General features: G+C 44.4%; 1 protein-coding gene across 1 annotated transcript; it reads right to left on the bottom strand.

Moving 5' to 3' along the window:
* Positions 1–1,488: 1,488 nt before the first annotated feature.
* On the bottom strand, positions 1,489–9,681 carry TMT1A (thiol methyltransferase 1A). The gene is made up of 2 exons (XM_075334506.1): positions 9,138–9,681; positions 1,489–1,741 (listed from the first exon to the last, which is right to left on the bottom strand). Exons 1-2 carry the CDS (start codon positions 9,633–9,635, stop codon positions 1,505–1,507), a joined length of 735 nt encoding a protein of 244 aa, XP_075190621.1. The 5' UTR covers positions 9,636–9,681; the 3' UTR covers positions 1,489–1,504.
* Positions 9,682–10,808: the final 1,127 nt, after the last annotated feature.

Genomic DNA, 10,808 nt, shown 5'->3' with positions numbered 1-10,808 from the left:
GCTTTCATGTTGTGTTTTTTTACATTCAACGTAGACAAGCACCAGACAAATGCCAGGGATAGGAGTGAAAATGTAAAACCTAGTTGTGATATGTGAATCGAATTTTTGCAAATGATGGGAAAAAAAATGGAGCTACAATTTTCAAGTTATTTAGGTATTATGGCAGCTTTCATACATGGTAAATAAAAAAAACTAACCAGGTTGCTTTTTTTCCCCACTTTAAAGGGAACCTGTCAGGTAGTATAATGCTATTAACCAGCAGATACAAGGTTAATCTGCAGGTTAATAAAGTTAGAAAAATGCTCTGCCGCCATACTGAAAGTATGGCATCTGGGAGAAAATTAACTTTATTCTTCCCAGCAGCTAACAGCTTTTAGTCATAATGTCGTGCTGGCGCGGACTGGAAGAATTTCTGACAGTCAGTGTTGGGGCTGCTTACAGCTGCTCTTATTATTATTATTATTATTATTATTTATTATTATAGCGCCATTTATTCCATGGCGCTTTACAAGTGAGAGAGGGTATACATACAACAATCATTAACAGTACAAGACAGACTGGTATAGGAGGAGAGAGGACCCTGCCCGCGAGGGCTCACAGTCTACAGGGAATGGGTGATGGTACAATAGGTGAGGACAGAGCTGGTTGCGCAGTGGTCTACTGGACTGAGGGCTATTGTAGGTTGTAGGCTTGTTGGAAGAGATGGGTCTTGAGGTTCCTCTTGAAGCTTTCCACAGTAGTGGAGAGTCTGATGTGCTGAGGTAGAGCGTTCCAGAGTATGGGGGATGCACGGGAGAAATCTTGTACGTGATTGTGGGAAGAGGAGATAAGAGAGGAGCAGAGAAGGAGATCTTGTGAGGATCTGAGGTTGTGTGCAGGTAGGTACCGGGAGACTAGGTCACAGATGTAGGGAGGAGACAGGTTGTGCATGGCTTTGTATGTCATGGTTAATGTTTTGAACTGGAGTCGTTGGGCGATGGGAAGCCAGTGAAGGGATTGGCAGAGTGGCGAGGCTGGGGAGTAGCGAGGGGAGAGGTGGATTAAGCGGACCGCAGAGTTTAGGATAGATTGGAGGGGTGCAAGAGTGTTGGAAGGGAGGCCAGAGAGCAGGAGGTTGCAGTAGTCGAGGCGGGAGATGATGAGGGCATGCACTAATGTTTTTGCAGATTCTTGGTTAAGGATTGCTCTTATTGCTGGTAACTGTAGCTGCGCTGGCGCACCTCAATGACTAAAAGCCGTCCTCTCCTGGGCTGAATAAAGTTAATTCTCTTCCAATAGAGCACTTTCAGTACTCTGGCCGTGCACCTTTCTAACTCTATTAACTGTCCAATAACAATATATCTGCAGGTTCCCTTTAAAACGGTTGTTCCCCCAAAAAATAAGGAGAAGTTATAGTTAAAGAAATCTGACAAAAAAATAATTGGGAAACTCAGAATAAGATCTTAGATTTTTTGTATTTTTATTTTTTATTTTGAATGAAAATGTAAATACTTTTTAATCAGACTTACTTAATTGCAAAACCGTAAATATGAGGTCTAACTGGGCTCCATTTAAATGGCGCTAATACATGTTTATATTTAACATCAGAAAATTTAGATTTTTCCAGGTATTTCCATGTTTCCTTTGTGAGTTTACATCCATCTGCTATATGTCTCCAAGTTGGATTCAAAATGATCTGGAAAAAGTAATTCCAAGATGATGGATCTGCAGTTACATGCTCCAAGAAGTAATATGCTCCGCCCTGGAAAAGAAAAGAAGACAGAAACAATATAAGACACAACATTATGACTGGCCATGAAAAATTACCTTAATAAGAAAAATCCCAGGCAACGACGGTGGTTCAATTGCTGTGAGGAAAGACTTAAAAAAGTCTAGAAAGTGCCATGACAGTCACTGAAACATTATTCAGTTATGGGATTGTCTCAACACCAGTGAAGAGCTTGCTCAGAAATGGCAGCAGGAGAAGAAAAGATGAGTGCTACCTTGAGTCTTGTGTCACAATGTAAAACATGCTGAGACCATTCATGTGGGGTTGTTTTTTATCCAAGGGAATGGGCACACTCACAATTTCGCAGAAGTCTTGAAACATATATCGAGTCTTTGCAAAAACTTAATTTATTTGTCAATAAAAGTGTAAAAATGTATGAAATACTGAATTGTACTTCAGTCACCATAGAAGCATCTGATAAAGGTCTTGTGCCCACAGGGCATTTTTTTGTAGCGTTTTTCCTTGTTTTTTTTATCAATAAAAGCAAGGAAACTTCATCCCAGCAAAGTCTATGAGAATCGTGACTGTGCCCATGTTGCTTCTTTTTCGGTTGCTTTTTTTGTTGCTGCAAAATAAATCAACATGTCAGTTGTTTTAGTGTTTTTCCTGCTTCTTTTTACCCAATTGACTTCAATAGAGTCAGTGAAAAACGCAGGAAAAAAACTCATGTGTAATGCCCACGTTGCTTTTTTTTGTGCTTTTTCTATGTGCTTTCTGACGTCACTGGGGTTCCCTGCAATAGAGATGAGCAATCCTGATCTGCAAAATTCGGAAAAAATCATACGATCTTTGGCCGGATTGGAATCGGACATCCGATCATTTACAGCAAAAGATCCTGCCAAGGACCGGTAAATGATCGGATGGCAAAAACCATCCTCTCCCTGCCTTTCAGAGCCATGTCAAGTATTAGCATGGCTGTTATTGGCCACTGTAAAAAAAAAAAGGAAGCAAAAGGGTTAAAGCAGTACATACTTACAGCGGCCCCACGGCTGCTGTGTTACTTCCAGGCCCGACAATTATCTCTAATGAATAGTCACTGCTTTCCCTGCCCAATGGCATATCTGATTGGCTGCAGTCAGACTCTGCCCCCAGACAGCGTCTGTTGATTGGTTGGAATCACAGGCACTGTCTCAGGGTCTATATTGTGGTATAAAATAAATAAAATAATTGGCATTGGATCCCCCTCTCCCGTATTGAAACCAGCACAGATAAAGCCAGCCACAGGTTGCAGCCCCGAGCCATGCACTTATCTTGACTGTGTATCAAAATGAGAGGAACTACAAGCTGCTTTTTTTATTTTTTAATTATTGAAATAAGTAATTTAAACTGTGTGTGGTCCCCCTAATATTGATATCCAGCCATCATAAAGCCCAACATCTAGGTGCCAGTAGTCTCAGCGCGGGGAGTTCTATGGTTATTAAGCAAGCATTGTTGACCTTAGGGAGATCAACATATCCACTGCGGAGACACCATCACGTGTTATTGGCTGCCACCCAGGCTAAGAATAGCAACCTGCAGCCACCTGGTACTGTCGCATCCATTAGCTGTGACACGCCTGGCGCTTTATTCAGCTCTTCCCGATTGCCCTGGTGCGGTTGGAATAGGGGTAATACAAGAGGTTAATAACAGCCCACAGCTGTCACTAAGCTCTAGATTAGTGATGGCAGGCATCTATGACACCCCACGTCACTAATCTGTAATTGAAAGTAAATAAACATATGTGGCGCCCCTGACCTGGTCAGGCGCCGCTGAGTACTGCACCCATGCTGGGGGCAGTACAACACAGGTAATCCAGAAGGCTGACCGAGGTGTGATTATGCAGGCGCATAGTAATCAGGTCTCCCACATCTACCTTTGATAGGGACCCCTGGGGAATCCAGGAGGGGGCGTGGCCTCCATGTCCACTCAAGGGGTGTGGTAGAGAGTCTGGTTGCTAAGTTGCGTGGGCAGGCACAGTGGGGAGGGAGTAGTAAGGAGTCTGGAGTGGAGCTCAGAGATGGCAGACGTGCAGGACCCACTAGTCAGACAACACACGTGCAGTGGCTACCGACGGGGGAGATCGGTTACCTGGTAGTGCCACCCGAAATCCACCCAAGGCTAGAAAGAGCAAAGGGGTGGCTGAGTACGGGGACTGTCAGGGAGGTACCAGGCCCGTAAGGGTTACAGGTCCCAGTGCAGAGATTCATTCACTTTTCCCTGCCAAACCTGCCGGAGGGGGCATTTCAGACCCTCACCATAACACCAGAGTCAGCAGCCACGTAGCAAAGACAGGGCCCATAGCTCACAGGAGGCAAGCAGCCGGAGTGACCTGGTCCAGGCTACAAGCAAACGGGCCGAAACGAGGGGAGAATAGGCAGCAGCAACTTCCCTGGGCGACCCCAGCAGGACTACAAGTCGGGCTCACCCCAAAAATGCCATGGCTAGGAGGGCGACTCGGTAGTCACCCTCACAAGTCAGCCTGAAGGATTGCCTGGTTTTCTCTGGTTAATCCCAGCTACGCCCGGGTACTCACCCTGCCACAATTGTGAGTAAAAACCCTGAAAGACTGTCTGGACTGTGCCTGAGCCATTATACTACTTGTGGTTCCACACACACTCCAACCGGACCCTGGGGCCTGCCTCACTCTCGGAAAGCCATGACACCCAGCTGCACACAACACAAGCCCCAGGCGTCCCCTAACCTGCAGCGGCGATCCCCTGACCGCAATACCGAGAGTGGCATCACGAAAATCCAAAGAAGATAACTTACCTGTGACTAGACCATCCCACGTGCGTGGAGTCCCTGAAGGTAATGCCACACAACACCTGTGGGTCTTCACATATAAACACCAGAAAAATATTTCACCAATTTATGAACCCCAAAACATCCATTGTAATCCATATGAGGTCCCACGATGATTCCAGCACTGCTGCATCTGAAATTACAGCGCGCAATCATGGACATGACCGAACACTGTAACTGCAGGCAGAGAATGAGCTGCGATTAGCGTTGACATCACTCAGGTTAGTGACGGTCACAGCTGGACGTTCACATGTGACTGCAGGTAACCTGAGTGATGTCACAAGGTGAATCTCGTTCATGCCTGTGGATCATGGAGATTTCCTGCAGATCCACTTGCATGATTGTCACCGGGGTTCCTTGCACCTAGGCCTCACGGGCTTTACCGCAGGACTTTGCTGGAGAGAAGTACGGTCTGTGAGGTGATCCTTAGTTCAGAAGCCTGGGTCGTCATCCCTCTCCCTGTCTTCTGACTGCTGCGGCACATAGTCTAAAACATCTAAAGACAGTGATGGCATTCGTGAAAACAAAAAAGGCTGTTGTGATGGCAGTCCGGGATCACATACACAAAATGGTTAACTTGAACCGACTAGGATAAGCTGCCCACTAAGCAGGATCCCGAGGTACCCTGAAACCCTCTAACCCCTATATAAGGATCTGGATTTACTGCAAGGTCCAGGAGTTCGCTGCCTGTGTAAAGACTGCAGTTGAGAGATGGAGATAGTCGCAAGGCAGGGTCAAAAGCAGGAAGTCAACAAAATCGGAAGGCAGGAGGAATGTCCAGAAAACAGGCCAAGGTCAAAATCAAGATGTCAGGCAAGGTACAGAATCCGCAGGCAGGAGGAAGGTCAGGAAAACAGGCCAAGGTCAAACGGGACAAAACAGCAAGGTGTGCACAGTAACAGTAAAGGGTGTCGCTAAAGCGAAATACATGGCTATATCTGGCAAAGAACAGCAGACAACTGAAGATATAAAAAGGGTGTGGTGCCTTCCCATTGGCTGGAGTGGGAGTTGATAACTTCAACTGGAGGGCACACACCCCTACAGTCAGCCAGTGGTACTGCAAGTCCCAGCCAGACCAAGCTTGGTGGATGGGTGGCGACTGTGCCTACCAGAGCTACTGATACTGATTCCTCCCCATCACAGCACCGCCTGCATTAGGAATATGGCAGCACCTGGTGACTGGGGCAGAAGTCGCAGGAGCAGACTCTGGTGAAGATGTGACAGCTGTGTGCCCACAATGAGTTTTTGACACTGCGTAATTTTGGTGAGTAAACAATGCAGCTTCTTATAGTTCCAGCAAAGTGGATGGGATTTATAGAAATCTAATCCCCACTCTGCGTCTTTTTTACTCAATGTCAACTGACCTGCGATGCGTGTTTCAAATCCGCAAGATGTGAATTTCTCCTGTGGGTATGCTGAGTTTTCTGTCCAGATTTTTCCCATAGACTTTCATTAGATGTGGAAAATCCATAGGTAAAAAATAGGTAAAAAAATGCATTTCCGCTGCAGAAACGCACCAAAAATGCATGTATTCGGAACATAAGTATATCAAAAAGTTTTGTGAAAGCCAAATATCAGGAAGTATCAAAACCAAAGCAGCTTTATATCAATTCATATAAAAAAGAGACAAAATTGCATAGTAAAAAATGTGATAAAATGCACTTAGAAAAAATGTACTCAAAACTGCAATGAAAAGAATGCCTAGATTTCAGAATAAGTGCAGAGACGCTTTAGAAATTCTGCAACATCAAAAACTCAACAAAAGCTTATCTCGGAAACTTAGCCTAATTTGTGTCAGTCTAACAACTTTTATAACTGCTGGAAAATTAAGTTTTCTGCTTATGTTCTCAATGTGCTGACCTGGGACACCAGATTTGCAATGAAAAGATACATAGCTGTCACAAAGCCATTAATCCTATTAGTGTCACCAGTGGACTCATCTGCACTCACTAGGAGCAGCCTTTGTCCACAATGATGGATATGGTTCTCTATAAAGCAGTGTACACATATGGGCCAATAATGATCTGTTGTTATCCGGCTTTGAAAAACATAAGACAACTATATTTTTCAATAAAGAGTAATCCATCAAAACAGGTAAACACATTTTTATAATGAGAGATATATTCTGTGGAATGGAATGTAGTTAGACGGTGGAGTGCCTCTTTAAAGGGAACCTGTCAGGTCCGATAACACGGATAACAGCAGCTCTAGGCATGCCCCGGTACTGACAGGCGCCTATGTACTGATGCACTGCAGAGCAACTGGTTTTTTTTTGGCATTGAAGCTGGGGTCACACTAGAGTTATTCATCGGATGTGATATACTTGTAATAGGGGGGTGGTGCCCATGATATAACTGTGCTATGTCTTATGTATTTACTATTGAATATTATGAATATATGTGTTGATATATAAGTGTTTTTAGAGAAGAATAAGATCCAGATGTAGCAGGGTTAGGACTGTCTAACTTAGTGACATAAGGCATGGTAGTTTGATTAGGAGAAGTAGCTCCAGAGGAAGTCCGTCGAAGAAGTGAGTTTAAAGTGAGAAGACGTGGCCTCAGTGCTAGGGGCCCGTCAGGGAACCCCAAGTTAACCTCTGGAGGTCCGGAGCCTATAGCTCATCCCAGTGTGCTTAGAGAGTCGTCCGGCTAGAGAAACTGTCAGGACCCAGAATCAGACGAAGTTGTGCGGTATTAGAAGGAAGGAGGTACAGAACTAGGTTTTAAATAACAAGGGACAGAATGAAGAGTAGTAATAGTACCGCATAGAGAGAGAGAGGAAGGCTATGTCTGCCATAATGGTGTGAAGAATAAAAGTAAAGAAAAACTGGTTGACCAAGAGAACTCTGATGTTGCATGTCTTACTACCCGACAGCATCGACGACTGACAGCAGAAGTGATAAGTACCAGCCTGAAGTAGCAAGTAAGTGGCATGCACTCCACCTGAAGCCATGACCTCATGCGGATGCTCCTTTTCGAAGGAGAGTGGAGCCTGTGCAGTCTTGAGATGGCTACCACCTTCATATTAATGATACTTGGCTCAAACTCTGCTGCGAGCGTGAGCGACGTGTCATTTTACTACGCTCTGATTCTCTTGCATGCAAGAATCAGATCACAGATGCGGAAAAGATGGAGAGATTGATGCAGCCTGTGCAGCCGCAAAGGGGCCTAAAAGGTAAGAAGGCCTATTTCTACCTCCAGAGCAGGTGAAATTGTGCATTTTGATGAACTCTTGGGCTGCAAAGGGCCCATACATTATTCTTGCACAGGGGTCCTCTTCTGTTATTGTCCGCCAGTGCACAGACTTGTATGGGTGCGTGTGAGCCGATATACGTTGCCAATCGCAGCATGCTGCAATTTTTTGCTTATGCTAAATCGGCATGAGAAAAAAAACACAGATCTGACCTACAACATTGACGAACATTGGTCACAGTGCAATTTTCTGGCGCTGCACTCCTTCATATAATACGCTAGTGTGAATGAGTAACAATCATTTGAAATCTGTGCTAATTTGTGATAAAACTACATGAATTTTCAGATCTAAAGTGTCGTGCCAATGCCTGATTATTGCGATCTCTCTTGACATGTGCATGTAAAAGCATTACCAGAATTAGAACAGGATAACCCATAACAGGATTATTGTGTTTCCCTCCTGGTGTCTGCACTATTGTCTCTAGTTGCACAATATAGATGTCACAATGACTAACCAGGGTCCTGTGTAGTGGAGCTTTCATGGAGCTTCTCACATAATCTAGGTCAGAGGCCACAAAAAAAAAAAAGTTAATCACTTTAAGTTGTTACAGTAAATCAGGGTCAAAAGTCACTGAGCGCATTCTCAGGCTTGATAAGGAGCGGCCAGTACTGGAACTGTGAAAATAATGACTAAATTTGAGAACAGATGAAAATTCTCTCAGAACAAATGCTTCTATAATTATAATTACTACGTCCATGTTTTAACTGTTTCTTTTTTTTTGCATTAGGGATCAAATTGGGACCTCATTTCTTTTGTGGATATTTGGTCAGCAAAAAAAAGGACATTCATCGCAATGGGTCCGTGACTGATCCATAAAGAATGATAGATGGGTGAAGGCATCTTTAGTAGACAAGCTTTCTATTGAGTAATATTTTGTCTTAAATAGTTAGGCTAACAATATAGCCACTATTACCCTACAACTCTCAAAGCGGTTGTCTCCCAGCTTTTCTAGACCCCAGAATGACTAATACCCTTATTTATGCTATGATGTATAGCTTACCCTCAAATTTGTTAGTCTCAAAATGTGTCCATAGACTTAAAGGGGTATAGAGATTACAAGATGTTGACACCTATCCACAAGATAGATGATACCTTTTAGGTGGATGGGTGTCCAACCACCGAGACCACGATCTAATTCCAAAACAGGGCAAGTCTGAATATAACGGCAATACACATATTCAACCAGAAAGAGAACAAAAGTGCCCCTTTTTGCTGATCGGTGGGGATCTCAAAGATTGGATCTAGAAGATCATTTCTTTCAATTGAAGTGCCCCTTTAATATACATTTTACATGACATATATAGTGTGTGTTTGGTAATGTAAAAGATAGACTCACAGGCTTCAGGACTCTATGTATCTCTGCCAGGATGCCATCAACATTTTCCACAGAGCAAAGTACTAATGTACAGACCACCACATCCATGGAACCGCTGGCCACTTGGGGCATGTTCTCGCCTGGGGCTATCAGAAAATCCTCGAAATGCACATGATCGTTCTCAGCCAGGCTCTTTGTCAGGTATTTCCTGAAGTTCGGGTTAGGGTCCACACACGTCACTGTGCATCCTGAAGGATAGAACTGGAAGTTGGCACCGGTGCCACAACCAAGCTCTAGAACTTTTAGATTTCCAGAGGGGCCTTTAAAATCACCCAAGTTGCTGAATAGTTCTTTCTTGTATTCTTTCATGTATTTGTTGTAGGTCTTGGTGATTCTATTCAGGAGATAAGGCATCGCCTTCTTAGCTATAGGATCCCACAGACCCAACATGTAAAGAATGTGTATTGGCAGTGCAATAATAGCGATACATATCTGGCAGAATAATATGTATAGAGGCATGTTCAGTCAGTGTAGGATGTAATGTGGCTTCTTTCTGAGCTTGTAGGGTGACGTGCACCCAGTGAACAGAGGGTGTGACCGGAGAACGGCTGCGTGCTGCCTCCTCCTCCTCCTCCTGCTGCTGCTGCTTCTGCTAGGCCAAGGAGCAAAAACATGTCACAGAGGCAATATAATATCACAGATTATTACTCCTCCAAATAATATACTAACTGATGATACAAAGGTTCTGAGAGTAACAATCGTCACATAAGCCAGACATTTAGGCTGATTATTCAAATGTTAATGGAGTTTCCATGTTATTCCCATGTCTGCCAGTCTCGGGGTACGAAAACACAGAAAGTCAGTGGCTATGTGCTCCTATTATGTACAGACGAGTACGCCGCCGTCAGACTCCTCAGGTGGTGGTCTTTATTTGTTAGGCCAAACATAAAGTCATTTTTTTTTTCTCGTACATCTAAAAAATCAAACTAATTTTCAGCAGCATTTGGTCAGTGTGGCACATTTTACCATCAGTAATTTTCTAGTATGCCAAAAAAAGAGAACTTGTAAAGCTTCTCCCACCCATTAGGCCGGGGTCAGATGAGCATAGGGCACAGGATGCGTGAGCTTGGGATACTATACCCTAATGCAGACCTGAGCAAGGGACAGCCCGCTGGCCGTGTGTCGCCCAGGGCTATAGGGTACTCGGTCCTGGGCCGTATATGTATAGGGGTGCTGTGTTACTGTTGTATAACGGCCGATGCCCAGTTCTGTAACCCTGGGGATGCTTTTTAAAAGGGGTGTATATACAGGGGAGTGAAAGAGTTTGTACTGTGGGCAGCACGGTGGCTCAGTGGTTAGCACTGCAGTCTTTGCAGCGCTGGGGTCCTGGATTCAAATCCACCAAGGACACCATCTGCAAGGAGTTTGTATGTTCTCCCCGTGTTTGCGTGGGTTTCCTCCGGGTTCTCCGGTTTCCTCCCACACTCCAAAGACATACAGATAGGGAATCTAGATTGTGAGCCCCAATGGGTCAGTATTGCAAATGTATGTAAAGTGCTGTGGAATTAGTAGCGCTATATAAATGAATACAATTATTATTATTATTATTGTGACACCACTTGCGAGTTGCGGCTATGATGATGGAACTGCCGCTGCACAGTCTTTTACCACTGGGGCTGATGGTGGTAGCAG

Source organism: Anomaloglossus baeobatrachus, chromosome 2 (assembly GCF_048569485.1).
Source record: "Anomaloglossus baeobatrachus isolate aAnoBae1 chromosome 2, aAnoBae1.hap1, whole genome shotgun sequence".
Taxonomy (NCBI): Eukaryota; Metazoa; Chordata; class Amphibia; order Anura; family Aromobatidae; genus Anomaloglossus; species Anomaloglossus baeobatrachus.
The sequence above is the reverse complement of the archived record's forward strand: the minus strand, read 5'-3'. Positions and strand labels throughout refer to the sequence as shown.